The sequence below is a fragment of the Cloeon dipterum genome, chromosome 2 (assembly GCF_949628265.1).
Source record: "Cloeon dipterum chromosome 2, ieCloDipt1.1, whole genome shotgun sequence".
NCBI classification, from domain to species: domain Eukaryota; kingdom Metazoa; phylum Arthropoda; class Insecta; order Ephemeroptera; family Baetidae; genus Cloeon; species Cloeon dipterum.
In genome coordinates this window covers 10,843,578-10,871,343 of record NC_088787.1, presented here as the reverse complement: position 1 = coordinate 10,871,343, position 27,766 = coordinate 10,843,578, and the positions used below count along the sequence as shown (strand labels likewise).

The 27,766-nt window shown below is 41.1% G+C and overlaps 4 protein-coding genes across 5 annotated transcripts; 2 read left to right on the top strand and 2 right to left on the bottom strand.

Annotated features, from left to right (window-relative positions):
- Positions 1-81: 81 nt before the first annotated feature.
- SMC3 (structural maintenance of chromosomes 3) lies at positions 82-6,496 on the top strand. The gene is made up of 18 exons (XM_065478411.1): positions 82-208; positions 336-411; positions 480-658; positions 718-876; positions 940-1,051; positions 1,110-1,291; positions 1,370-1,737; positions 2,092-2,409; positions 2,531-2,630; positions 2,774-3,079; positions 3,297-3,667; positions 4,009-4,357; positions 4,493-4,849; positions 5,056-5,192; positions 5,249-5,432; positions 5,619-5,798; positions 5,994-6,134; positions 6,189-6,496. Exons 1-18 carry the CDS (start codon positions 194-196, stop codon positions 6,258-6,260), a joined length of 3,606 nt encoding a protein of 1,201 aa, XP_065334483.1. The 5' UTR covers positions 82-193; the 3' UTR covers positions 6,261-6,496.
- Positions 6,497-7,023: 527 nt separating this feature from the next.
- Positions 7,024-11,852, bottom strand: OstDelta (oligosaccharide transferase delta subunit). The gene is made up of 11 exons (XM_065478826.1): positions 11,706-11,852; positions 11,352-11,545; positions 11,013-11,144; positions 10,797-10,951; positions 10,511-10,650; positions 10,255-10,427; positions 9,878-10,074; positions 8,565-8,774; positions 7,973-8,369; positions 7,786-7,881; positions 7,024-7,401 (listed from the first exon to the last, which is right to left on the bottom strand). Exons 1-11 carry the CDS (start codon positions 11,713-11,715, stop codon positions 7,183-7,185), a joined length of 1,923 nt encoding a protein of 640 aa, XP_065334898.1. The 5' UTR covers positions 11,716-11,852; the 3' UTR covers positions 7,024-7,182.
- Positions 11,853-14,094: 2,242 nt separating this feature from the next.
- Positions 14,095-27,538, bottom strand: Roc2 (Regulator of cullins 2). The gene is made up of 2 exons (XM_065480144.1): positions 27,360-27,538; positions 14,095-14,934 (listed from the first exon to the last, which is right to left on the bottom strand). Exons 1-2 carry the CDS (start codon positions 27,511-27,513, stop codon positions 14,753-14,755), a joined length of 336 nt encoding a protein of 111 aa, XP_065336216.1. The 5' UTR covers positions 27,514-27,538; the 3' UTR covers positions 14,095-14,752.
- On the top strand, positions 20,104-26,917 carry LOC135935803 (facilitated trehalose transporter Tret1-like). 2 transcript variants are annotated; one of them, XM_065478360.1, is made up of 7 exons: positions 20,104-20,307; positions 24,681-24,803; positions 24,866-24,989; positions 25,145-25,318; positions 25,375-25,509; positions 25,568-25,985; positions 26,060-26,917. In XM_065478360.1, the coding sequence occupies exons 1-7, from the start codon at positions 20,131-20,133 to the stop codon at positions 26,469-26,471; spliced, it is 1,563 nt and encodes a 520-aa protein (XP_065334432.1). In that variant the 5' UTR covers positions 20,104-20,130; the 3' UTR covers positions 26,472-26,917. The 2 variants fall into 2 exon arrangements, with proteins under 2 accessions (XP_065334432.1, XP_065334433.1); XM_065478361.1 differs by lacking the exon at positions 20,104-20,307 and adding an exon at positions 23,341-23,482.
- Positions 27,539-27,766: the final 228 nt, after the last annotated feature.

Sequence of the window (27,766 nt, the reverse complement as noted above, 5' to 3'; positions counted from 1 at the left end):
ATTCATTTTCTTCCCGCGTGCTCTAAGACTTCAGCGCGTATGGCGCGTAATAGCAGCGCCATCATGCGGCAGCTTGTAAAATCATTTAAGTCAAAACAGAACTAAGCGCCAAGTAGACGCGAGTTGTCAGCTGAATTCGGACTGTTTTCAAATGATTTGAGCTGGAGCGAACTATTTTCGCCTCAAGAGCATTATGTTTATCAAACAGGTGAGCCCTCCATCTCGAACTGCATATCCGGGGCCGTCGCAAAGGTGAAATCCGGCCCCGGCGCATTCCCTCCCACTTTTCAGCAGACTGTAAACAAACCCTGATTACTGTTATTTTACCCTTTCAGGTTATTATCCAGGGCTTTAAAAGCTACCGAGAACAGACCGTTGTCGAGCCTTTCGACCCCATGCACAATGTGGTTGGTGAGTGTTCTCTACTTAGGTTTAAATTTCGATACGAAATAATCTGATTTTATAATTCTTTGCGACAGTCGGGCGAAACGGGTCTGGCAAGTCCAACTTCTTCTCGGCCATCCAGTTTGTGCTCAGCGATGAGTACTGCCACCTGCGGACAGAGCAGCGGCAGGCGTTGCTGCACGAAGGAACAGGGCCCAGGGTCATTTCGGCGTACGTTGAGATCATTTTCGACAACTCTGACGGCAGGCTTCCCGTAAGTTTTTCCCGCTTTTTGGTTCACATACAAAATTATAACTTATTTTGTCTTATTAGATTGACAAAGATGAGGTTTGCGTGAGGAGAATGATCGGTGCCAAGAAGGACCAGTTCTTCTTGAACAAAAAGATGGTCACCAGGGCGGACGTGATGAATCTGCTCGAGTCTGCAGGCTTCTCCAGATCCAACCCCTACTACATCGTCAAGCAGGGAAAGGTATACCAAGAGATTATTTTAAATGATATCTAGAGGGAATTTTTAATGTTTGGGGATTTTTAGATCAATCAAATGGCCACAGCACCTGATTCACAGCGGCTGAAGCTCCTCAGGGAGGTCGCCGGCACCAGGGTTTACGACGAACGTCGTGAGGAATCTCAGGGAATTCTTAGAGGTGCGGATTTCTTAAAGATGCTCTAGGATTTTATTCATTAAAATTTATTTCTTTGTAGAAACTACTGGGAAAGTGGAGAAAATCAAGGAGTTTCTGAAGACGATCGAGGATCGGCTGAAGACCCTAGAGGACGAGAAGGAGGAATTGAAAGAGTATCAAAAGTGGGACAGGATGAGGCGTGCTCTTGAATACACAATCCATGACAGAGAACTCAAGGAGACAAGGAAGAAACTGCATGAGGTGCGATATTTATAATTTTAATATCATTTTTTGTCACTAACTTTAACATTTTGATTAAATCAAATCATTTTTGTTCAGATGGAGCAGCAGAGGAAGAACTCCGGCGAGAGCCAGGAGAAGCTGCGGACAAAACTGCAGAAGGCGCAAGAAAACGCCAAGATGGCGATGAAAGAGCTGAAGGAGGTGAAGCAAAAGGTGAGTGCGTGCAAGGAAGAGAAGGAGACGTGCCAGGCAGAGACGCAGCAGCTGATCAAGGAGCGCACCAAACTCGAGCTGACCAAGCAGGATCTGACTGACGAGGTCACTGGAGATAACAACTCCAAGGAGCGAGCCGAAAAGGAGCTTGAGAAGCTCAAAGACCAGATTGCACAGAAGGAAAAGGAGCTTGAGCTGCTCAAGCCCAAGTATGAGGAGATGAAAAAGCGCGAGGAGGACTGCACCAGAGAGTGAGTTTAATTTTATATCATTTTATTTTATGATTTTATTCATGCATGATACTTATCTCCAAGATTGAAATTTATTCCCTCGAATATTTTTGTATCATAATTTAAATTCTTCAAATTGATTGATTTCAAAATTTAAATTAAACTAGAATTTTTTGGCTTCAAATGAATTCAATGTTTTCGTGATGCTTCCATCAAGTTATTAAATATAATATAATATACTATAGTAAATTAAATACAAAATTAATTATTATTAGATTTGTATAATGAAGAAAGTTTGTGTTTACTCTAAAAACCCTCTTCTCTGAATTACTTGAGCAATATTTTTGATTGCTAACCAAATTTGAATTTGCTCAGGTTGGCGTTGAAAGAGCAGAAGAGGAAGGAGCTCTATGCAAAGCAGGGTCGCGGCAGCCAGTTCACGTCTAAGGAGCAGCGTGACCAGTGGATTCAGACTGAGTTGCGTTCGCTGAAGAAAGCCTTGTCAGACAAAAAGGAGCAGATCGAACGGCTGACAGAGGAGCTGAAGAAGGATGCTGAGAAGAAGGTGACGGCTGAGAAGCGGATCGAGGAGCTGAACGTCGAGATGGAAAATCACAGACAAAACATCGACTGCCACAACAAGGGATTCTATGATGACAAGAAGCGCAAAGACTCACTCCAGGCACAGAGAAAGTAAGTTATTTGTCAGATTATTCTATATTAAGTCAATTTTATTAAGATGAAGGGACAAAAAGTGTTTTTTTTTTCGTACAAAGGATCATTTCCCTCTTCTGCAATGGTAAATGTTTTTCAGTGAGCTGTGGCGTAAGGAGAGTTCCCTTCAGCAGCAAATTGCATCGTTGAGAGAAGACCTGGCCAAGGCCGACCAGTCCCTCCGCTCCATGGCCGGAAAGGTATGAGCTGTGATTTTATCAGAAGTTAAATACATTTAAGAGATAATTTTAGTTCTCGCAAGGGTTGCTAATATTCTATGAATTTTCATTTTTTTTTAATTTAAAGAAAATAAAAAAAGGTTTAACAAACTGACACTTTATAGCCGATCCTGAACGGGCGTGACTCAGTGCGAAAGGTGCTAGACCACTTCAAAGAAAAAGGTGGGCACCTTGCTGAGGTTGCCGCCTCTTATTACGGGCCGGTGATTGAGAACTTTGACTGCGAGAAGCAGGTGTACACGGCCGTGGAGGTGACCGCCGGCAACCGTCTCTTCCACCACATCGTCGACTCCGACAAGGTGGGCACGCAGATCCTCAAGGAGATGAACAAGCAGAAGCTGCCAGGCGAGGTCACCTTCATGCCGCTCAACCGGCTCAACGTCAAGGACATCGCCTATCCCGAGAGCGCCGTAAGTACTTACAAAATATCATTTATTCAATTTTATTTGGAAAAAAACGTGTTAATTTTAAATATTTCATTGTGTTTGGTTAAATAGCTATTCAATAAATTTAATTTTAAAATATCAATCAAATAATGTAGCTATTTTAAGTGGAAATGCTATGAAAATAATCATGCTATGAGCAAAAACACTTAGAAATATTAATTTATAATATTTTGATTTTAAGGATGCGTTGCCGATGGTGAAGAAGCTGAACTACGAGGACAAGTACGACAAGGCGATCCGCTACATCTTCGGCAAGACCCTGATCTGCCGCAACCTGGAGGTGGCGACCAAGCTGGCGCGTACCACGCAGCTGGACTGCGTCACTCTGGAGGGCGATCAGGTGTCGTCCAAGGGCTCGTTGACCGGCGGCTACTTCAACACGAGCCGCTCGCGTCTTGAGATCCAGAAGACGCGTTCTGAGTTGATGGCGCAGATCAAGGGGAGCGAGGAGGAGCTCAGCAAGCTGCGCGCCGATCTCATGAATACCGAGGGCGAAATCAACAAGATTGTCTCAAAGATGCAGCAGACTGAGACGAGGAACAGCAAGTCAAAGTTAGTGCACAATTTTAATTAATTTGTTTTTTTTTGTCAGATAAAATATGTCCCTTTGAATTAAAACTGTCCAAAACTAAGTTTTTTGAATTGAATTTAAAGTGGAATAATTTAAAGGAGGGGTCTTGCTTTTTTAGATTTTTCTGGTTCTTCTTGATAATTTTTTGCACTAAGTTTTTTAATGCCTGGTGATGAAGCCTACTTTTTAAAAAAAATACTTCAAAATTTTTACGTATTTTTTCATTTGACTACAGAATTAGAAAAAAAATTGGCTATATTTGTCCTTTATTTAAAATATTCTTCTGCTCTGATAATTAAAATTAAAAAAATCTCGCTATTAGGGACGTGTTTGACAAGGTGAAGGCGGACATTCGTCTGGCAAAGGAGGAGTTGTCGGCGATCGAGCGGTCTCGCGGCCCGAAGGAACGGTCACTGGCGCAGCTCAAGTCAAGCCTGGAGGGCATGCAGACGACCAAGGAGGGCCTGGAGAATGAGCTACACCAGGAACTGATGACGACGCTGTCCTCGAGCGACCAGAACGTCGTGGACAACCTCAATGACGACATCAGGCGCTTGTCCAAGGAAAATAAGGAGGCTTTCAGCACCCGTATGCGTCTCGAAGCTGAGAAGAATAAGCTTGAGAACTTGCTGACCAACAATCTCATCCGACGCAAGGACGAACTCGTTCAGGTCAGCTTCCTAATTAATTTTTTATTGCTTTTGGAAATTTCTTGAGGTTGAAATGTCCATGTCTTGTGATTAAGCTTCTTTTCAACTGATTCTTTCTTGGATTTCAATTAAAAAAATCATCTCCTTAAATTCAAGGCGCTGCAAGAAATTTCGGTTGAAGACCGGAAGCGGCAGTTGGAGAACTGCAAAGTTGAGTTGACAAACATAGACTCGCGCAAGGACGTGGTTACGTCAAGCTTGAAGGACGCTGAGAAAAAACTGTCCGAGCTGATGAAGAAGCAGCGCTCGGCCAACGGCGAGCTGGAAAAGTGGCGTGGGCAGGAGAAGGAGGCACAGGAAGCGCTCGAGGAGGACGCCAGGTCGCTCGACAAGATGGCCACAAAGCAGAATATGTTGCAGAAGAAAATTGATGAATGCACTGCTAAGATCTGCGACCTCGGCTCCCTCCCCTCCGACTGTTTCGACAAGTATCAGAACATGAGCACCAAAAACGTGAGTTTGTCTTTGATTTCAGATGTTTGAATTATTTTTTAATATTTTTTTTCTAAAAATTTAAACGTTTTTTGAAAAGAAGTTATATTAAAAATTTCGAATTTGTTTGAAAATCTAATATTGAAAATATCTGATTGGAAACTTCTTGAAACTTGTTGATATTTGCTGGAAACTGAAACTGATCTTCTCCCCTCTTCTGTTCACAGCTGTTCAAGGAAATGGAGAAGGCAAACCAGCATCTGAAGAAATACAGCCACGTGAACAAAAAGGCGCTGGACCAGTTCATGAGCTTCTCTGAGCAGCGAGAAAAACTCAACAGCCGCAACGCTGAGTTGGAGAGAGGGTCCGTATTTTGTCTTAAAACCCAATTTCTTACTAAAAGTTTACTCCTTCTTGTAGAGATGAAAAGATTCACATGCTGATGGACGTGCTGGAGCAGCGCAAGCAGGAGGCCATCCAGCTGACGTTCAAGCAGGTGTCCAAGAACTTCAGCGAGGTGTTTAAGAAACTAGTGCCCGCTGGTACTGCCCAACTTGTCATGCGAAAGAACAATGAGGACATTGAGCAAGAGGGTGGCGGTCAGGTAAAATTTAAACATTTTCTAAACGACAGCGGTGTACGACTATTTTAATTAAATTTAAATAATTTACCAAGGAAATTATTAATCAAAATTTTGATGTACATCTTTTGGAAATTTATGTCCACCCTTCGCTGTTTTTATTTTTCATGAAACCATACAAAAAATAATTGAGCCTTAATTTTTCGACAGAGTGGAGAATACGATTATTCTGGAATTGGCATCCGTGTCTCGTTCACAAGCAACACTGCGGAAATGCGTGAGATGAACCAGCTGTCTGGTGGTCAGAAGTCGCTGGTGGCTCTAGCCCTCATCTTCGCCATCCAGATGTGCGACCCAGCTCCCTTCTACCTATTCGATGAAATCGATCAGGTAACGCTTGAAATTTAAATTGTTTGCTATTTAAAAGAACTCAAAAGTTATAAAAATATTCTTAAAAATTATTTAAATAATTCAGCTGATCACTATTCAAGTGTAATTTGTTAATAAATACATTTGTTTAGTGGCAAATGATTAAATGAAACATCTAAAATTCCCAACTTTCACTTAAAAAGTTATCTCCTCCAGGCTCTAGATGCACAACACAGAAAGGCAGTGGCGGACATGATTCACGAGCTGTCCAAGGAGGCGCAGTTCATCACAACCACTTTCCGGCCAGAGCTGCTTGAGCACGCCAACAAGTTCTACGGTGTCAAATTCCGCAACAAGGTGCGTTTCAATCTCTTTTTAACCGTCTTGAAATTAATTACTAATTCGCTTCAGGTGAGCCACGTCGAGTGTGTGACGCGCGAAGAGGCCAGAGACTTTGTGGAGGACGACACGGCGCAGGGCTGAACTCGAACCAATCATTGCATTTCACTGGTGTTTTCTCTTCTCGTTCTGTGTCTGCGAAACCCATATTTACATTTTAATCTGTAAACAATATGGTAGACATTGGTTCATTAGCGTAATAGTCATATTCACAATGATAAATATTTTGTTTTTCGGTTTTAACGATTGACATGACCGCTGTAAGTCGTTTTAGATGGGAGTTGATGGAAAATAAAAGCTTTTTTATATATGAATAATAATCAGTATTTCATTTTGGTGTGTTGTACTTATAATATTGGATGCCCCATGAACTCTTAATTTAGGATGGTAAGATAAAAGACATGAAAAAATTAGTGAAAAGTTATTTTGAAAGATTTAGCGCATTTTTTACGTATTACTTTCAGCACGCAGTTACGTCTATATCCTAAAAACAGTAGAAAGTTGTTAAATTTTTCTTTACCAGCCGTCAAAAAAGATTTTTCGATCAATTGAGCAGATTAAAAATTCATTATAAACATTCTTTTTTCTCTCCTTACAACACAACACTGAACATTTCAACAGCCAATAAATTCCATTTATTTTTTGCGTCATTTTCGAAAAACACGCTGCATCCAGCAAGATAGTAAACATTTTTAGCAACAACTTTCAATCATTATAGCAAAATGCGGGTTTATTTCAACGCCACTTTGACGCATTATCTCCAAACCCGCATTACTTTTTTGTGGTACCAGCATGATGATAATATAATAAGTCATTGAATTTTGTTCATTGAAATAAGGGCCGCGTATTTTAAATAAAATTTTTATTCAGGGAATGTCTTTACAAAACGTTTGTTTCAACACCCGACTCAGCACGAATAACAAAAACGAACGTCACACGCTCACGCACTCGCTCGGCACACACTTTTTTATTACAATTTGCTCAATTTCCATGCAACCGCGCCGTTTCAGCGCTGGCGTCGATTTTGCGCCAGCTTGGCCAGCATTTTGTTGCCGCAGAGGAAGGTGACTGTGCCGATGCCCAAGAGGTACTTGAGCGTCTGGAACATGTTCAGCTGAAGCCAGAAGATACCGAAGAGGCCGAAGATGCCACCCAGGCCCAGGTGGAAACCAACAGCGTACAGCGATAGCGGGAAGTTGGAAATGTTCACGCCAATCCTCGCCCACTGTAATGGAAAACACGCAGCATTGTAATTATTTGAGCTCGAGATTTATTTTTTATCAAAAAGGGTTATCAAAAATCCAAAAGTTTTTAATTATTCAAGCATTTTCTATTACACAATTCGACTTGCAAACCCCACAGAATTCATACTGCCAGAAACAATCTGTGAACCATTTTAAAAACATCTAGGTTTCGTTCTGACACAGAGTCATTTCTTTCTTTTCTTTATAAAAATTAATATTAATCACAAAATAATCATTTTGTGCAATTTTCCAAGATAATTCTAAAAAAATCAATCAAACCGAATTTCAATTTATTATCTATTTTTTATTTTGTGGAAAATTGAACTTTCCCTGGAAATACTATCCTCAGTTGAATCAAAACTCACCAGGATAAGTAGCAAAAGCAGAGGAACGCAAATGAGGCCTGTGAACAGCGTGGACACCGTCGCCGGTGGCCTTTTCTCTGGTTCACGGAATAAGTGCTGTAAAACAATACGTTAAAAAATTAGCAATCAAATCAAATCTTAACTACTACACTCTAGTGATTAGACAAAATCAAAAGTTTTGACTCACCTTGATTTCCGGCTTGGGCTTGTACACTTTGTGGAAGTCGAGTTCGGGGGCAGAAGCGGCGGGGGCGAAGGTGAGAGAGGCCTCGGCCACCTGCCAGGAGAACGAGTTCGCGAGGACGGCGTCACCGACGAGCAGCTCGAGCCTGTACTTGCCCGACTGGTGTTGGAAGTCGGAGGCGCGCGCGCCCACGTCCAGGTCGAAGCGGTAAGACTTTCCTGAGTCTGGCTCGGCGACAAAGATGACCTCGTTGTCGGTTGCCACGTTGACCAGCTTGACAAAGGCCTGGTGCACGGCGATCGGCTCCTTGCTCAACTTGTCCTTCAGCGTGAATTTCATCACGAGTCGCTGGTGCCAGTCGGCGTCTATGGCGAATGTCGCCTTAGAAGGGTAGTTCACCCTAAAAAGAGCAAAAACGTTGATTAGTCGAGGTGAAGAGAGTTGTTTCTTGGATATAAACCCTTCTCCGAAGATGTACTGTTTTTTAATGATGCTCATTATTTTAATAAAGATAATCAGGCTGATATCCTGATTCCAAGGTTTTCGATTTAAAGGCATTTCAGGGTCAGCTCTAGGGGTAATAGTCATCCCTTACTTGTTTAGTTTCGGAGCAGTGGTCTGGTCAGCGTCTGCAGTCCCGATTTCAGCGACATCAACCGACACTTCACCAAGGATTTTGACCTGGATCTGCGCTCCGGACAGGCCAACCAGCTTCTCGTCGGGTTTGCTTGGCTTCAGGCTTAATGCCAGGTTGTAGAAGCCTCGCTTGCCCTTGGCGCTGGTCAGGTCCAGGGTGTACAGCGTGCTGAGGAGAAAAATAATTGAAAATTAGTTTCTCTTTTGCTTCAGGATTGGATTTCTGGTCAAGTGTCAGCCGAGCTGAGAGCCTTCCCTCTGGAAATAAGGGCCAGGTCTAAATCCAGCAGGGCAAACAGTCGCTTTTCCAGTATTGAGATCTGTTTCGGCCATGAAAGACCTAGCAGAGCAATTTACTGGAAGCGAATCAAACATTTTTCAGGCAATAATTCACACAAACTCAGGCAGAGGTTAACTTTTCGGTAAACAAAACACTTTTAGGATTAGGAACATGCCAATTGGATTAATTTTTTGTTTTTGATTGATAAACGCACAGCATTTTATTTCTGGGTTACGATAAATACACAAAATGTACAAGTATTAAATTATAAACTATGTGATTTACCAATACGCCAGTAACTCTTCTACTTGCTGGACTGGAAATATTTTTACATCTTTCAACGTTTAGGCTTAAAAATTTATTTGGATTTGCAAATTTTTTATGAACGGAGTCATGAAATCGACAAATATCGAGACACTGAGGGAAAATCACTGTATTTATTTCGCAAAAATCGAAAGAAATCGCTAAACTACAGACAAAAAAATCTACTAATGGCTTTGAAATCTTGATTTTCCTCTTGAGCTGTTAATATTTTCACTCTGAAAAAACATCTGATCTTGAAATTTAAATAATTCTGATATTTTTCTAGTTTAATCCTCTAAACGGCTTCAAGAAACTCAAAATTTTAGTAAATCGGTAAAGGAAAATGTTTCAATCTTAAAATTAATTGGCTTCAAAAATTCATTTATATAAAAAAGGAATTTTCTTCAATAAGAATGACTTTTAAGCTAGAAAATAACTAAAAGTCTCACTTAATAAATAATTATAAAAATAATCTGCAATAAAAAAGACTTCTGCTACATGCAAGGGTGGAGCACCACGATTTGAATTTTTCTTAAAGAGTTAGCCTTTCATGTAAAACAAAATTGTTTTCATTTGAAAACAAATTAACCTTCACAGATTAAACCCTAAAAGTGTGATTTATTTGTGAATAATTGAAAAAAAATACTATTTCTTTAAATTGTATACAAGAATTAGTGAAAATAACGAACCTGTCTCCTTGCTGAGCGGCCAGGTTGACTTTAGCCATTTCGACGACGCCGTCAGCAAGTCGGGTGGCGGTGTCCAGGGTCACGGACATCGGGCCAAGGGAGCGACCAAGCAGGTCGCTCACCCTGACTGAAACCTGCGGTGCGGCGGCCGTCAGGGCGGACGAGCTGGCCAGGGTCACCACAGCAGGCTGGTGGAACTATAAAAAAATGGAGACAAGTCAAACCAGGGTCCAGCGCAAAAAAAAGTAGTATTTGGGAATTTGTGACCAATCAGAAATTATAAAGGTTGTCTTCAAACATTTTCAGCAGAACGAAAGTATTATTTTTATTCATCATGTAAATTTGAGGGATTTTGCCGCGTGGTGAGAGTCTGTTACCTTGTTGCTGGTGAGAGTTTGCAGCACTTCAAGGAGACTGTAAACGCCCTTTGGAGACTGCACGGATTTGCGGCTGATGAAGAAGTTGGCGAATTTGGTCACTTGGTCACCACTGATCGGCGGCTTCTTGTCATTTGCGGCCGCCAACTTGTAAGCTCCACTCACCAACAAAGCTACAAATAAAAAAATGATATTAACGATAAATTAAAATAAGTTTCAGATGTAAAAATTGTCCAGTTATAGAAAAATTGTAAACCTGTAATGCTGATGCCGCCTTCGAACTGGAGAATTTTTCCGTCAACCTCGTCAGCCTGGACAATGGCATCCTCAATCCTGTCAAAAGCAAATTTGCCGTTGTTTCCAAGCAAAGCAGCCAAATGGAAGAGGTATCCCAGACTGTAAAACAAAAGAGAAGGGAAAATGTAAACAACTTGGCATAAAATTAATAAATATTTTCTACAAAATTATACCGATAAAGCGAGAGCCTGAATAAACAGTTCTATAAATTAGAATGAAATTTTATTTTAAAAAAATAATTTTACTTGAGCAGACTGTCGTCCTTCTTAATAGCAGCCTGCAGATTTTTGGCAAGCTTGCTCACATCCTTGGGCGTCTGGCCCAGGCTGACCAGGCCCTGGTAGGCGAAGTAAAGGTTGGGAATGCTCGTCTCATCGCTCTCAAGGGCAGAACTCAGATCCTATAAACGCACAAAGATGATTAAAAACTGTCTACGGAGCGTTGATTAATTTATTTCGTACTTTGGCAATGTTTGAAGGCAGGCTGCCCTGGCAGTTTCCAAGCAGCTTCCAGGTGTCCACCACATGGTACAGCACTGGCGACGAATTCGGACCGCTGGCTGTCGCAGCACTCAAGGCAAGTTTACAAATATCCTGAAAATTTAACACAATCGTGAGCCTGGTCAGTGATTGGTTCTTTCTTCCAGAGCTGGCTACGAGGAATGCGCTGATTGGCGCATCTCGTAAAACTAACCAATCACAGCGTTCGGACGTTTCAAACGATGTTTTATTACAAAAAATATCAGTCAAACAGCTTATTTTGACAAAAAACAGTTCAAAATTATTCGAATGAGTCTTTACCTCAGTCTTGGCGACCTTCTCCTTGAGCAGGTTTAGGCCGAGTACCGCATAGTGGACAGCGGTGATGTCGTTGGAGTCGAGGGCGGACTGCAGCGAGCTTTTGAGCCGCAGCCGGTCGGCCGGCGTCAGGAAATCGGTGCTCGATTGGCTTTTCTGGCCCAAAACGGCCGCCAAGCCCAAAACCAAAAGCCACACTGCGAATGAAAAGCTTATTCAGTCAAGAAATCCAAGACGTGGCGATGCGGCCGGCGAAACAGAACGCCCCCGGCGCACGACTCAATGCGGCATTGCCGCAATTTAAGCCAATTCTGGGCCTGGTGCAGGGCCCCAGAGGTCCCGCGGGCCGCGACTCACCTGCCCTCATGGGTCTGCCGGCTGGAGACACGGAAATCAACCCCTGGAAAGACGGAAAACAGACCCCGAGCTAATATCGTCGTCAGCAGGGGGACGTGTTCTGTTATTTCCGGCCAGGTCACTCACACTTTTGTCCGTCGCTGGTGGCGCCAAAGTCGCGCCTTCTTTGAAACTTCAACTCGTTTGTGTACTACTCTGATCAGTACAGTTGTTTAATTATTAGCTCATTGACTACTTCAAATTCAAATCATCGCATATTTTTACTGTTACAGTCTCCGAAACTAGGGAAATCAGCAATAATTTGAAAAATATACACCGAACAATTCCGAAAAAATATTTCCTTAAATCAAAGCGTGATAATATTTGGACCGTGTAATTTGCCATAATTATTTGCACTTTTTTGTGAACCATATTATTTGTGGACTAGGTCAAAAAATTAGTTTATAACATGATTCGAATTTTTCCAGAAAACCTCACTCCATTTCACAAAAGTGTTTTGCGGCTTTTCCGCAATTTTGCACATTTTTACAAATCAAACCTACGAGATAGCATATTAGTGAATTATTATGCATATTTTGTTTGATGGAAGATATGTTTATGAATTTTTAAATTATGTTCCACCACTTCTGCGTCACTGAAAATTAGCTATATATTTAAAAAAAACAATGAATTTTTCATCTGACTTTTGAAGAAAAATCGAAAGGTTTTTTAGAATGAAAACTAGTGCATTTTTCGTATTGCAAAATTCGCAGGCCCTGGCGATCTGGCAAACCTTGATTTAGAGTAAAATTTATTTGATTTGAATTTGTTAGTTACGTCCGTGTCTTTAATTAACATTTAAAAATAAATTTTAGATTTTAAGATTGTGGGAAGATCGGAATTAAAAAAATCTGAAAACGAGAGAAAATGTGCATCTGGCTTTTAGCTGTTGATTTGAATATTGTCCGTTGCAGCTTGCAGCCGCTGGGTCAAAATCTCAAAGGGGCTTGTGAGACTACTAACCAATAGGCAACTGTCTCATTGCGGATGCAACGCAGGTTGCTGACCTCGCTTTGTGGCAGGCGTTTAATGTCCTTATGTCTAATAAAATAAATTGAGCGATGACGAGTGTGACCTTTGACATCACGTGTCTGTGAGCATGAGTTGCAATATGCAGATTCCCATAGAAACCGTAATTGTTTGTTATTTTCGTTATTTTAATTTGAAAAATAGTCTTCTTCGTTATTTTAAGTTTTTTTTTGTTCTTTTTTGACTTGTCGTTATTTCCGTGAAAAATCCAACAAGATTAGAAGCGTTAATTTTTTCGAAACCCTTCATCACCGCTAAAGAAAAAAAATTAATCAAAGAAACCTGATTTCTAATACGAAATAATTAAAATTATGTCCAAGGCTTTGATTAAATTCATGTTGCTAACAGGAAATTATTCTTTCCAAGAGTTTCCTCTTGTTAATTTCTTCATTCAGTAGCTAGAAATATAGAAAAACCGATTTCAAAGGCTCCAAAAAGCTATTTTCGAAAAAAAAATCAGCTAATTCTAAACATTTCTTAATTAGAAAGAGCTTGTTAATTGGTTTGTGTTACTCAAAATTTATTTTGTTAATTTAAAACAACTTTTTTAATAAGATTGACAGGGAAGTGATTATTTTTCTCAAATGTTTCGTATAAAAATATTTAGGTTGCACAATTAGACGGATAAAACGTGATCTGCTCACGTGCACTGTTTCTCACGCATGAAACGAGGGTGGCGATTCGAGAATCGTGGCCAATTGAAAAGCAATTTGAAGCTGCAATAATGCTATGGAGAGCGTCGAGAGGAAACGACGAGCGTGGCATGCGGTGATGAATGGCGACGACGGCCTGGCCGGCCAGCCGGCCAGCGAATTGGACAAAGGACCTCATTGGCGAGTGCTGACGCGCGGGTGAACGTACGCATTCGATAAATTTGACATTCAAACACCAGGGTAAATAAATCAACTCAATTGAAGGGTCTCCAGACGTGCGAGATCAAAATCACGTTCTGACCGTGTTTAAGCCAAACGAATTGCGTCTTATCGAGAGCACGTCAACGCAAAGCACTCTCTGGAACAGTTTGGCCGCGAGCAAATAGAGTAACCATATTGCATTATGCTTCAGTTTTATTAATCGGGAAAATTAAATCATATTTTTTAGGCAGTTGATGCTGAATTTATTTGATGCCAGGTATACGAGGCAAGATTTGCCATTTTTAATTTTTAAAGTGGAATTTTTTGATCAAAAATTAATGCTAATGCTCCAGGTTTCACAAAAATTATTTTTTTAACATATCCCAATAATTGATAAATATTTCTCTGTCTAATCATTGATTTGATCGGGGTTGGATTGAGAAAGATGCGGAAATAATAATAGAAAATGGTGGTTTTCTGCTGTTTTTCTTTTTTTATTACAAATTAAAAGCATTTTCAATGAACAATTTACGTTTTTGTCAAAATAGCAATATGTTTGTTAATTTTTGGCGAGCACTTTACCAGAACCTTTACAGAAAATAAACTTTTGAAGCAGAGAAGTTGTTCATATTTTTGCGTATTTACTGTAAACGAAGAGCGATTGATTCCTACGTCTGGAAGGTGGTGTGAATTGCTTACATAGAATTATTAGCTAATTTAATTCATAGATTAAAGGAACTACTTGTTCCTGCGTGATTTTCTCTGTGTCAAACGCGTAATTGTTGTAATATCTATCACTTAAACACATGCAGGTACACATACAGAAATCGTGTTTCTTGTGGTCTGTTCAAAATTAAGAGGCAACTACTTCCGATTTTTTGACAATCCGAGCGTTTAAGTCTTTAATAAGTATAACTCGCTGCATTCGATTCTACTGATTGTGCACAAAAGAAAAGAATAATAATTTCTCTTAATTGTTAAGCAGCTTTATTACAAGAGCGAGGAATTATCATGAGATTTTCAAGAGTCCGTCGTTTCCAGTGTCCAGCACGAGTACATTTCGTTTCGTAACATTGCCTTTGTGCAGCAGGCAACGCACTGACCGCGTAAGGAAGGTTGCTGGGTTCACTGTCCGAGGCGTTGGATGCCCCATTCCTGCTGGCACAGGGGACATCGGTTGTTCTGCTTGACCCACAGCGACATGCAGCAGTAGTGGAACGAGTGGTTGCAGTCGCCCCAAACCACCACGCAGTCTTGCTTCTGACTCTCCTGCTTCTGGCTTTCCGACTGGCACCGAAGACACGAATCTGACAACAAATAAAAATATTTGGTTAATTTTATGGAAAAAATAAACGTGATTTAGGGATGCAGACGCAAATAATTGTTTAAATTACTAAAGACCAGTGGGGGCCAGATGCGTGCGATAAAATTGGTTCCCACTGCGCAGATCCAAAAGATGGCATCTGAATGTGGGAAACAAAAAGCTCTCTTTGGATTGCCGTACGAGTGTCAAAGAGTTTGTTTTTACGATCCAAAAGACACAATTAGTGCAAGAAATGCAAATTATATCACAATTATGACCAAAACTTGGTTCTTTTCGCGCATTTTCACGTGACCGTTTTTTCGCGCCATACTCCACCGGACGCCATAGTTGCGCGTAGCACGAATCTGGCCCCCGCTGCTAAGGACTACGAAAATTTCATTTTTTTAAACTCTTAAATGTATTTATCAGCAGTTAAATTCACAACAAACTTTTAAACTTTTACTAACAGATTATTTAATGAAGAAAGTAACCCATATATTAAATTGAACGCCTAAAGAATTAATTTCAATGGTCATATAATAACAATTATTAAAATTGGTGTACAAAGAAAAAAAGTGTGAATTTAGGTTCCTGCGGACACGAAACATTTTATTGCCGGCCGTTCAGGTGAAAATCATGAAATAATTATAGGATGCTGTTTCGCTTTCACAAGCGTCAAAACAAATTTGCCTGCGGAATTTGTGTTAAAAGGTTCTGCAAACTCAGGGCGTGGTGGCGCAGGGCCTTGAATGCCCATCACGCCACGGAGTAATTATCAGTGCAAACGAGAAACACGCTCAAAATCAGATTCTTGCGCGCACACACGCCTAAACCGGAATCTAATGAAATCAAATAAACAAGAGATGAGAAGGTCATAAAATTGGGGAAAAACTGCTTCATTTTTACTTTGACGTTTGCTACTGAAAAGCGAGGTAAAAAAAGATTCAGCAAAATGTGAACACGTGATTGAATTAAAATAACTCTAAACGTGGTAATAAATTTTAGTTTATATTTAGCATAAAATGAAAGTGTTTATGATGCGGAGAAGATTATGTCCTTTTGCCTTATTCTGTTGAAGTTGTAACTTGCTAATAATTTACAGAATAAATTGTTTTCAAAATTAAATGCAAAATATTAGTTTTTTTAAAGAATTTAGTTTCCGTCCGAAAATAATTATTTGTTCCCTTAATTATATGTAGAGTTCCCTAAATCAATTTGAAGTAAACTCATTAACAGAATTAAAAAAACTAATGTACATATATTTCAAGCATGCATAATTAACAGCTGTCAAAGGGCAATTTAAAAAGCTGTAAAAACTTAGACTGACAAGAGAAACTAGAGGAGCTGAAGCCGGATCAGCCCCCAAATTAAGTCGGTTTGAAAGCAGCGGCTGAAAGGAGCAAAACGGGCGAGGAGTGAAATTGCGTGCGAGTCGGCGGCACACTGGTCGGACTGAAAAGTTCCAAGTTGGGCGAGTTGCGCCACGCGTGCAGAGGAAAAGCGTATAGCAACAAGTAGCAAGCAGCGTTTAATTGTGTGCTGCTTGGCGAGGAAAGCGATGCCATAATCGTGTAATTGGCCGAGAAAAAAAATGAGAAAGAGTCATGTTCTAGATCACGTAAGAATAAGAAACGTTTGCGAGCGCGTGGTAATTACTAGTTGCGAAAGTTCACAGACAAACGCTCGCACATGCAGCTGTCAATCAACCTTTTCGGCCGATTTTTTGTTCGCTTTAGGGAATTCTTATGAACGACCCCAATTGTTGCGAAAGCTGGCCCCAAGTTCGTCAACCTTTCCCTATTTAAGTCTTGCATTCTTAACGGATTGCAAGTCAGAGTTAGTTGATCCGCCAATTTAAATGTAAAAAATATTCAAGCATTATTTGCAACGTAACCAATTTATTGAGATTGAATTAGAAAGCAAGGTGACAAAAGTGACGAACAAAACATTTCGGTGTCTTCTTTGAAACTATTGCTGGACAAAACGATTTGAAACTAAAATAAAGCCATTTTTTTAATCTCAAAATCAATTTAATGAATTAAGACTAGACCGGTATCATAGTTTTTAAGGTTTAAAAACAGGAAACACTCATTAAGAAAAATATTTTGATGAAAATCCACGGTAAATTTTTCTGAAATGGTGCCCATTTCTTTAAATGTACTGGAAAAAGGACCAGTTCTAAAGGAATAAATTGTCGATGCGGCGAAAAGTTGTGTCAATTTTCATTTAATACATTTTAAAATTAGGTTTGATATTAACGTGGCTCTTTGAAAAGAGATTGCATTAAAAGCGTTGGTGACGTTGCACAGAAACAGAGAGTTCAGGTGAATTGTCCAAGGCGAGCGACCTGAGCGGCCGTCAGGAGGTGTGTGCGCACGTCACGCAAGCCCATTGGTCGGCCGGCGGCCACACCTTATAAAAACGACCTGCTCACGTTTCGTCAGCTCTACAAAAAAAAGATCGCTTACCTTTCCTGTTTGCTCTTGTTCGGTTTGTAAAAGGAATTTTTCGACGTGCGAACCAAATTCCGAACACGCCTTTTTAAAAAAAAGTAATAATTACTTTTATTGCAGCAGTAGTTGTCGTTTCACGGCCGCGATAGTTTCAGGGTCAGCGATTTATTTTCAGGGACGAGCATGTTTTTATGGTCGATGTATTTTACAAGAATCCCAGGTTGGATACCAGGGCAAAAATCCCTGTGTCAGGGTAGTCAAGCCTGCCTGCACTTGTGTTGAAAACGTCCATTTATTGATATTTTCAGGGTTATGAGTTTTCCCAGAATATGTTCAGAGCTGGAATAAAAGAAAAATTTTCCTGTTGATTTTGTTGTTGCTCAAATCGGTTAACACAAAGAGACCTTTTAAAGATTGAAATATTTACAGATCAATCGAGGAGAGTGTCGAATTTCGGCAAGAGGTAAATAAAAACAAATTAATACGAGATGATTTTATCTCTTCGAGCAAATAGACCAGATTGATGAAAAGGACCGACCGGTTCAACAAACAGGAGTCACGAAACCGGAAAAGATAGGTCCAGATTAATTAATTAAACACTTGAATCCAAGAAATTAGGCTGTGAATTTAAGAATGTTTTTGGTGCTAAATGGTGTGGTTCGCGCTTATTCAACCATTCCATGGCGATTTGAAGCTAAGAGAAAACAGTCCATAGTTTAAAAATTGCAGCCCTAGTTATTATTTAAAACAAATCTTTGTGTAAATACGTCGGATTCGATATCTCGTGACGTATTATCTATCTCTAGAAGAACTGCGCTTTACTTGTATCAACAATTATTATTGCAGCTAATCAGATTAATGAGCAGTGCAGCGAAAATATTCTTGATAAGATTGACTTCAACAAGTGAAAAGCGCCTAATGATACAGGAGAAAAAATAATAATTTTACTGATAAAGAATTTATTCTTATTTCAAAATTTCAGTCCAAGTGCATCTATGATTGCAGAGTGTGGAGCAAGGAAGATTTTGGTTACGTGCCGCGATGTTGTCCCGGGGACAATCTATCACTATTGGGGGGCGAGAGTCAAGTTCAAGGCCAATCAGGCCTATTAAGCCACTGTGCGCACATTCGCAGTCAAATTGACGTCAATCAGCTTTTGAGGGTTCTCCGAATCTCCGTCGTCGTTTCCTTCCCTGTTCTCCTGATTGTTAGCCCACTCCGCAAATTATTTTTAAATTGATTAAATCAACTCGACAGAGCAATAATCTCCGAGTTGATGGAAAATTTTCAAGTAGCATGAACACATCTAGTTTTAAGATTTCGAAACCTAATACAACATATTTCAATCAAGAAACACTTGTCATCTTAATACAAGTGTACAGACCCTACGAAGCAACTGTTTCGGTTTTTATCAATTACGATATATGTGAAGCTTCTGAAGTATTTGAAATACAAGACCTGGTCGGCATTCGGGGCACGGTTACGTATGCGCGAGTGGCAAGGCTGTGCGAGTTTGAGATAAGCGAAGATGACTTCACACAATTTACATATATATGTACATGTATTCCGTCGGTCAGCAGTAGCAGCAAAACAGCTGTTTGCACGCGATAAGTGACGATGCGCGAGCTAACCAACCAACTTTCGCACTTTTCCACCCGGAACCGATCTCGTTTCCAGCTTGGAACGCGTTTTCTTTCGTTATCTGCGAGTAGGAGACAAAGACAAGATAGGGCAAATCCCACGCCGGCGACATTTGATTTGACACGATCGTAATTGATTTGTTTGTTTGCTCTTCTGCTTTTTACTAATCCCTCTTACAGACTTTCACAGGTAGGTGACGTCTGCAGAGGGATTTTGGTTAATGCGCGTGAAAATCTGACCCTGGCGCCTGCCGCGGCCTTTGATTTTCGATTTTTATCGGGCTGATGGACAAACCGGAACCAAAATAAAGGCTTGTTTTGTATGTCCAAAAATTGGCCATGAACAATTTCCACGGTCCCAAAAAGCGGTCCTGAAAATTTGTTTTTCACCTTGATAATTTACACTCGATGAGAAGAATGTTGGTATAAACCTTGTAGGAAATATGGTCAAATTCAAAATAAAAAGGGTTTGGAAATTCCTGAAAATTTTAACCTGACATAAAACAGAAATACTAATTAATTCAAGCAGTTTTTATTTTAATAAGAGTTAAAAACCATTCGGGTAAAAAATGGCGGAAAAGAAGGACTAATTTTTAACCTAAATATTATATTATTTCTTGGTCTGACAAATTTTGTTTAGAATTTAGAGGCCTCATTCAAGATGAAACCAGTTTTGGTTTCAGGCTCAAATAAAAATTGTTTTGGTTCCAAGCGTGCGATAAAATATCAGTCAGACTTAAAAATGAAACAATAGCCTCTAGCATAACCCATCAAAGAATCGAGTGCAGCAGGAAAAAACTTCTTTATTATTATTTTTCCGCTGAGATAAAAAAAGAAAAACTAAATACAAAAAAATGCTCCATTGAAGAAAAAAATATTTCAGGCCTTTATCCTAATCCAGTTCTAAGGAAAAATACACCAATTCCAAATCAGAGCAAGATTTTTGCCTCTTAAAGCCTGTCACTGTCGGGAAATAATTCGTGATCCGCGGGACGAGCGGCGAGGGCCCTGCCGGACGCTCACCTGGACGCTGCGGGGGGCGTGGCGGCCGAGCGGGTGGGGGGTATAAAGTCGGCGGCCGCACACGCGGCCGCACCACAACACACGATGGGCTCCAGCTACAAGGAGATCAACATGACCCTGTCGGCCGGGGCGCAGCAGGCCCCCAAGGACCCCGACAAGACGCTATGCCACTTCGAGGAGCAGCGTCCGCTCAGCGTGGCCGAGGAGTCGGACACCTCGTCCGCCTCGGGCGACATCCCCGTCGGACAGATGCTGCCGCAGGTTGGTGCCAAACTTTTATTCCTTTTAAAAATCCTGATAATTTGAATTGGACCCTGAGAACCAGTAATTAATTTTGAAACCAGTTTTAAACTCGTTCAATCTCTGAACGTTGAAGGAAGTGATCATTTTTGCGACCGCTTTTGGCGGTGAATATATAATTAATCTCTCACTCTGCGAAGAAAATCTCAATCAAGGTTGCTCGGTAGTCACATCAGATTACAGCGTATCTCAAATTTACTTGATTTTTATTTAAAGAAAATTAAAATTCGCAGAAATTTGAATTTAAAAGTTGCTTTGTAAAATTTAACACATTAACTGTGAGCTCCACCTTCAAATTGAAAGGTTTTTGGAGCATCGTTGAATGAGACAGGTGTGCAATACACGAGTGTGTTATTTGAGAGTTGACACACGCTAAAAAACAAGCAGCTCGCGCCGCTGAGTCTGAATGCCGCAGCCCCGCGTCTTCTAGCTTTTCTCTGACAGAACCAGTGAGAATCGTAAAAGTGAGACACCTTGCACGCCCGACTAAGGTTCGCGCAACAGGCATTTGAGGAACGCTCCTCAGATCAAATTTGAATTTAATTTCGTCTTCACATCGGAATGCGACGAAATAATGAGCGAAAGGGAAAAATTAATCATCGTATTAATTGATGGGCATTATTTGCAACCACACTCATTTAAGAATTTTGGGATTTGCAACAATGTTACGTTGAATTGGTTAACCCTTTTACGTTCAGAAATTAATATCGAGTTTTTCCGTCACGATTAGTATCACTTGATGCAATGATAAGCGGGAAGAAAGCGTGTGTCCTCGGGTTAGTGAGAAGGCTGCAGTGTTTTTCAATTATTCGAGAGGTGCAAAGTGCGTCTCACATCAAAGGAGTGTTTTGTCATTCGCTGTATCTCAGGTGCTATCTAATCTCTCGGACGCTTCTTTCAATGCCTACTGTTTGCGTCCGCACCGACAGGGAAAAACAACAGCAGCAGAAAATCTCCATGCATTAGTTCAGTTATGTAAATAAATCAATTGGCACAATGAGCGCAATTATGCACCGGCTAATTAAAATCAATTTGCGAATAACGACTTATTACGTGACACATTACGTGGAATATTGGCACAGCACACACGCCCTTGCAATTTAATTAACCGTTTAGATGATTAATTCATTCCTCAAACATTCTGTTTATGCCATATCGTTACGCATTATCTTTAAATTTTTGCAACCTCGATGTTAAAAATATTTCTTATCGATTCTCGTCCCCACGTGGCGTTACGTAATTTTCCATTCGAATCAATTAAAATTATTTTCCTGCAATGCTGCATTTCCGGAGATAGTCCGCCTGAAATTCGCGGCGACTGGTCGGACGTGCGAGCGCGAGCGAGCGAGCGTCGTCTCCCTCCGTATCAAAGGGCGACCCGGCGAAATGTAGGTCTAATAAACAAGTCGTCACAACACATACACATCTAGTCCGCCGGCGGCGACGGCGAACGGCAGAAAACGCGTTTGCAAATCGATCAGCTGCTCGCGTCGTGATAAAAACAAACGCGCAGCATCAGCTGTTGCGGCCGTCGGCATCACCTGCCTTCGTGTCTTTGCGACACCATAACGCCTTTTTTTATTATTATTATTCGGATGAAATATTATTTGCGCTCGCTGACGTCGTCGAAATCGGGAGAAAAACAAGCAACCGGGCGATTTCGACGCGCGCAACACGCATTTTAAGTGCGATTTTCTCGCAAGACAGAAGAAGGAGACTTTTATTGTTAGAGGATTGCGCAAATTCAGATTGCTGCAACCGGCACGCCACGATGGTCCAGAGGGTTGCATAACCCTGACTTTGTAGGCGCGTACGTTACTAAACAAATAACAGGTGGTGGTAAATTGCGTGGGTGCGTTAAAGTTCTTCAGAACTATTTGATTATCTCTTAAATTAAGAAATCTGATTGAAATGGAATGCCATAAACTTATTTTATCAAACCCAAATGACTAGTGACGTCATAATAATTAAAATTTGTCTTGCGAAATTAGTGAGAAAATTAAAGCGCCGTTGAAATTTTTGAATCACCAACCAAATAAGCGAACAAGCAAAAATGGTGACGTCAGCAGTCCTCGAATATTCCGATTCTGCCTTCTGTTGGTTGTGACCGATTGATTGGTATTTTTATTACAAAGGCATCAAACAAATAGCAGACTTATTACAGTTGGCGCATCCGTATCTTTACCATCTTAAGCAATGATGACGTCACAGCTCACCTAATCCAAAGCTTGCCCGATTTAACAATTTTTTACAACTCACTGATTTTCAGATTATTTTAAAAAAAAACAATGAATAGGTAGCTCTAAGACTTTAAAGAGAGTTATGAGTCATTCAGTGCCGACAAACTTAAATTATTTGCAAATGGACGATGGAATTAAAATATTTTGCATTTAAAATAATTATGCAGAATTTAGCAATCAAGAAACATTAATTGATTTTCTCTAGAAAATCAGATCATTACGAGCTGAGCTAGAACCAGCCGATAATTCATTCTGAATTGGCTAAACTTGTAAAATTTCCTAAATAAATATATTTTCAAAAAACTAAAAAATAAAATATTTTCTGTTTTGCTTGTGTAATGAAATCCTCAGCTGACGTAACACACGCTCCCGAGTCCCACTAGGCACTCAAACACAGGCACAACTTCATCTCTCTAGATTTATTTGAAAAAATTCGCCGGCAGTCGGTCTTTGGACCAGAAGCGACGGCGAACAAATCCGGAAAAGCAAAAGGTTGCGTTCACGGCCGAACGTCGACCCTGGCCGCGCGCGCTTCCCCCAAAACAAGGAAATTTTCTGTCACGTTCATTGTTGCCGAGCAGTCGCGTATATTTACAGAGAGGCCAAATAAAGTTTGCGAAGCGGCGGCGGCGGCGGTGTTGGTGATTTGATTGAATCTCGGCCGGAACGCAACAAAACAACGAATCTGCTGATTCGATTTGCGAGTACGTCATTGGCGGCAGGGTCAAGGGTCGCGCAGGGGTTATCGGGGGCGCGGATATAAGCACCGCCGACACCAAAGGGCCCACGCAGTTGGCGCGAAACCACCCACAATGAAGGTGCTCCTCAGGACAGACACCCACGTCGACCTCGACGTGCCCTGCGAAGGGCCCAAGCCCAAGTGCACATACAGTCAGGTACCTAATCGTTAAGCCCATGAAATCATTTCAATTTCGCATAGCGCCCAGTTCCAATTCTAAAATTTTTCCACACCGATTGGAGATCGCATGTTTATTCGCAATCTAGCAATTAGATCTAAAAATTGTATCGGAATTGTTTGAATTTAGAATGTTAAACTCACTTAATGAATGAAATCAAAATAACTAAGGCAAGAGGATTAGCAATATTTTTAGGCAAAACAAAAGTAAAACATAAAATTAAAGAAAATATTCTATATGACAGGATAAAACGGTTAAAAATGCTGTGCATTCGTTTTAATTACTCTATTTTAAATTGTTTGTGCATGAATTTTTCCGAATGGATAGAGATAATTTACGGAAAATATTAATTTGGAAAAATATCCAATTTTTCCTCAACGAAATGGGTTTGGGAGTTTCAAGCAGAGTGACAAAATTATTCTGCGAACCAAATAATTATTTAAAAAAATTAATACGCAGGCAGTTTTACGAAATTTAAATTTCAGCAAAGTTGATTGCTGGCTCTGCCGAAATGAATCGAAAATTTTGTTAGCAATTCTCGCTGAACAAAGTTGGGAAAAACTGATAAGTACAAAAAGTTAACCCTTTGACTAGCATGGTTGAGTTGATATCGATGGTTAACATAATAAATAATGTTCTCTTCACGGATCTGTGAGGCTAACAGAAAAACATCGACTTTGGACAGCACCATTTTTTTCGAGTATGAACATTAAATTTATAGCTTGTAACGACTTAAACATTTTTGAACTTCTACGTCACCCATCAAGCGCAAATTATTATAATGCTTTTTTTTATTTTTAGAGTAAATATCAATCAAATTTTATTTTGAAATTGAATCTGAAAAACAAATTGTTCAAGTTGACGTAATCGTTGTCTAAGCCAGCTGTTTAATCCCTGATCATTTATATAACAAGCGTCCGATAAGAAATTACAGAAAGAGTTTATGCGAAAAAATTCCATTGTTCCGTTGTTTACGCATTTGGTCAAGGCGTTTCAAAGGTCTCCATTTTACGAATTGAGCATGCTGCCAACACGTGATTTCAGCCAGCATCCCCCTTCGTACAACACATTACCAGATATAAGAAAACGACTTTACTCTAAAAAAATTAAATTTTCAAACCAAACGAATCCTAAGTTTAGATCTACCCTGATTAACAATTTTTTTCCCTGTTCGCAGGTCATGGCGGCAATCTCTGTATCCCTCGGCTCCATGATCGTAGGGTTTGCGTCAGGATACACAGCGCCGGCGCTGGTTAAGATGCAGGAGGACAACGCTACGCTGACCATCACGACAGAAGACGTAAGTTAGACAAGTGCAGTTGTGAATAACCGCACTGACCTGTGAATCATATTTGTCTGCAGGAATCATGGATCGTCAGCCTGATGCCGTTGGCTGGGCTTGTCGGAGGCATCGCCGGCGGGCCGATGATCGAGCACATCGGCCGACGCTCCACCATCCTCGGCACCGCCCTGCCTTTCATTATTTGTAAGTCAATTTTTACTGAAATAAATGTTCTAACACCAGGTCAAGAATGTTCTAAAAAAATGAAAGAGGTCTTTTCTGGTATTAAACTAAAATTTCAGGAGTTTCATTTAATTTTCTAGGAAGAGACTTTTGAATTTGGACTGTTCTCTTTCCAGCCTTCCTGGTGATCGCATTTGCCCAAAACGTGCTGATGGTTAAGATTGGCCGTGCCCTGGGAGGCTTCTGCGTAGGTATCGCCTCCCTTTGCCTGCCCGTGTACCTGGGAGAAACTGTACAACCTGAGGTCAGGGGCACCCTCGGCCTCCTACCCACCGCCCTCGGAAATATCGGTACGTTAAACGCACAAAACAACGCGGAAATTCTTGACTTTCATGATTGCCACCAGGCATCCTCGTCTGCTACGTGGCGGGGAAGTACCTGAGCTGGTCAAATCTGGCCATCATGGGCGCCTGCCTGCCCATTCCCTTCACCATCGGAATGTGTCTCATTCCAGAAACGCCTAGATATCTCATTTCGAAAGGTGAGCGTAGGCTTTTTAACTAGTCCTGAACGGTATTTCTAATTTATTCCTGTTACAGACAGAACAAGTGCCGCCAAGAAAGCGTTGCAGTGGCTACGCGGTCCTGACTACGACATCACAAGCGAATATTCTGAAATCGAGCGGTCCCACGCGTCCACCCAGAAGGACGAGCCGCGACTCATCGATCTGTTCACCAAGGGCAATTTGCGACCTTTGAGCATCAGCGTCGGCCTCATGTTCTTCCAGCAGCTGTCCGGCATCAACGCCGTCATTTTCTACACCGTGTCCATCTTCCGCATGGCCGGCAGCTCGGTCGACGACAACCTGGCCGCCATCATCGTCGGCGTCGTCAACTTTGGCTCCACCTTCGTGGCCACGATTCTCATCGACCGGCTCGGCAGGAAGGTTCTGCTCTACATTTCTGGCACCACCATGGCCATAACGCTGTGCGGCCTCGCCGTATTCTTCTACATCAAGTAAGTCAACAGTTCAAAGTTGATGACTTCCCAGAACCCTGACAGAATTTTGACCATTTTCTGCCTATTTTCAGACCCAGCCTGGACGAGGAACTGTTGGAGCTGCTGGGCTTGCTGCCACTGATCTGTTTCGCGCTCTTCGTGATTGGCTTCTCACTAGGCTTCGGGCCCATTCCTTGGCTGATGATGGGTGAGGTTCTGCCGGCCAAGGTGCGAGGCACGGCCGCTTCGGTGGCCACGGCCGTCAACTGGTCGTGCACCTTCCTGGTGACCAAGACGTTCCCCTTCCTGGTCGACGTGGCCGGCATCCACGGCGCATTCTCCCTCTTCGGCGGCATGTGCGTGTTGTCGCTGGTCTTCGTCAGGTTCTGGGTGCCCGAGACCAGGGGCCGCAGCCTCGAAGATATCGAGAAGAGCCTCACCGGCCGCCGCGTGCGCCGCATGAGCAGCATAGCCAACCTGAAACCTCTCCCCTTCGGCGCCTGAGGAGCCTTCCCCTCAGAACGACCCACCACTGCATTTTTTCGCTTTCCCTCTGGAGGGTGCCGACCGTCGTGTTTTTCGACAGCGCAAAATTTTCCTTCTTCTCCTCGGTTTATGCCCTTCAGAGCACCTTCATAGTCATTATTTTGTAATTAAAATGCCCTGAACAAATATGTTGAATGACTTAAATGAGTGAGTGAGTGACGCGTGCGACGACATTAATTTGTGACAAACATGTAGACAGTATCGATTCGACCAATGCAAACATTCGACTCAATGTATTCCCACTGGACAGTGAACTAGTAATTTAAGTACGCCTATTAATTTATCTTTCGCGACTCTTTATTTTTGTAAATACGAAAACTTTTAAAATGCTTACCAAGCTTTCCACCAAAAATGTTTATAATAAAATGTGCCTCTTTTGATATGAAGAGCGAAAAAAATTTGAATTTGGTTGTTATTATTTCACCTCTAAAATTAGGTCACTCCTAAACACAGAAAAAAATAATAAAAGTGTCTGACGAGCAGCCAGTAGCATAATAAAAAAAATGTTCATGATTTACTATTTTAAAGGTTTTGCCCAAGACTCAATCAATTTCAACGACCAACATGTGAACTCACTTGAGCGTGGCCAAGTGCAGTTTGAAGGTTCTCAGGTTCAATCGACCTGGCAGACTAAAAAAAACACAATTGCAGCCTCGAATAACGCTAATATGACTAAAAAATCAAATAGATACGTTCAAGGAGTGTGTGCACCTTTTCCGAAAATGATGGCGTACCATCATAGATGGAAATAACAAAATACCATGTTATATGCTTGGTATGGAAAAAATTAATTTATCTAGTAAACAATGGAAACGAAGCTTCAAAACATTGATAACTCTCACTCACCCATGACCTGGATCCTGCAAATGGCACAGGTGTCGCACTCGACATCCCAACTCCACATTGCAACTGCATTCCACTTCTTCAGGGTGAACATTTTGTCTGGTTTGTCCTTCTTCGCCTCAGACTTTTCCACGGGAGCCATAGTCACGTCTTCCATCTTGAATGTTCTATCTCGGAATGATTGCAAGTGCAAGCATTGCTTTCAACAATTTGAATCTCCGCGCGCTTACCACGCTGTAGCGGTACATACGCCTTGATTTTAGGGATTTTAGAAATTCGACTTAAACCGGCTAACCTGAATCGGTTTTAATTGGGAATTTAGTCTTCAATTGTTCTAAATCTGAAGTTCTTTCATCAAAATTTTAATTAATGTTCATTATTTTAATAAAAAAACTTATCTTATTTCTTAG

Excerpts from the sequence above, each read along its gene's own strand:
- SMC3 (XM_065478411.1), top strand. Across the intron at positions 659-717 it reads ACTCTGACGGCAGGCTTCCC|ATTGACAAAGATGAGGTTTG; the intron begins GTAAGTTTTTCC and ends TTGTCTTATTAG. Across the intron at positions 3,668-4,008 it reads ACGAGGAACAGCAAGTCAAA|GGACGTGTTTGACAAGGTGA; the intron begins GTTAGTGCACAA and ends TCTCGCTATTAG.
- OstDelta (XM_065478826.1), bottom strand. Across the intron at positions 11,145-11,351 it reads AGAAGGTCGCCAAGACTGAG|GATATTTGTAAACTTGCCTT; the intron begins GTAAAGACTCAT and ends TTAAATTTTCAG. Across the intron at positions 10,075-10,254 it reads AAACTCTCACCAGCAACAAG|TTCCACCAGCCTGCTGTGGT; the intron begins GTAACAGACTCT and ends ATTTTTTTATAG.
- LOC135935803 (XM_065478360.1), top strand. The coding sequence starts at position 20,131 with ATGGGCTCCAGCTACAAGGAGATCAACATGACCCTGTCGGCCGGGGCG. Across the intron at positions 20,308-24,680 it reads TCGGACAGATGCTGCCGCAG|GTCATGGCGGCAATCTCTGT; the intron begins GTTGGTGCCAAA and ends CCCTGTTCGCAG. Across the intron at positions 24,804-24,865 it reads TGACCATCACGACAGAAGAC|GAATCATGGATCGTCAGCCT; the intron begins GTAAGTTAGACA and ends ATTTGTCTGCAG.
- Roc2 (XM_065480144.1), bottom strand. The coding sequence starts at position 27,513 with ATGGAAGACGTGACTATGGCTCCCGTGGAAAAGTCTGAGGCGAAGAAG. Across the intron at positions 14,935-27,359 it reads TTGCAGGATCCAGGTCATGG|ATTCGTGTCTTCGGTGCCAG; the intron begins GTGAGTGAGAGT and ends ATTTGTTGTCAG.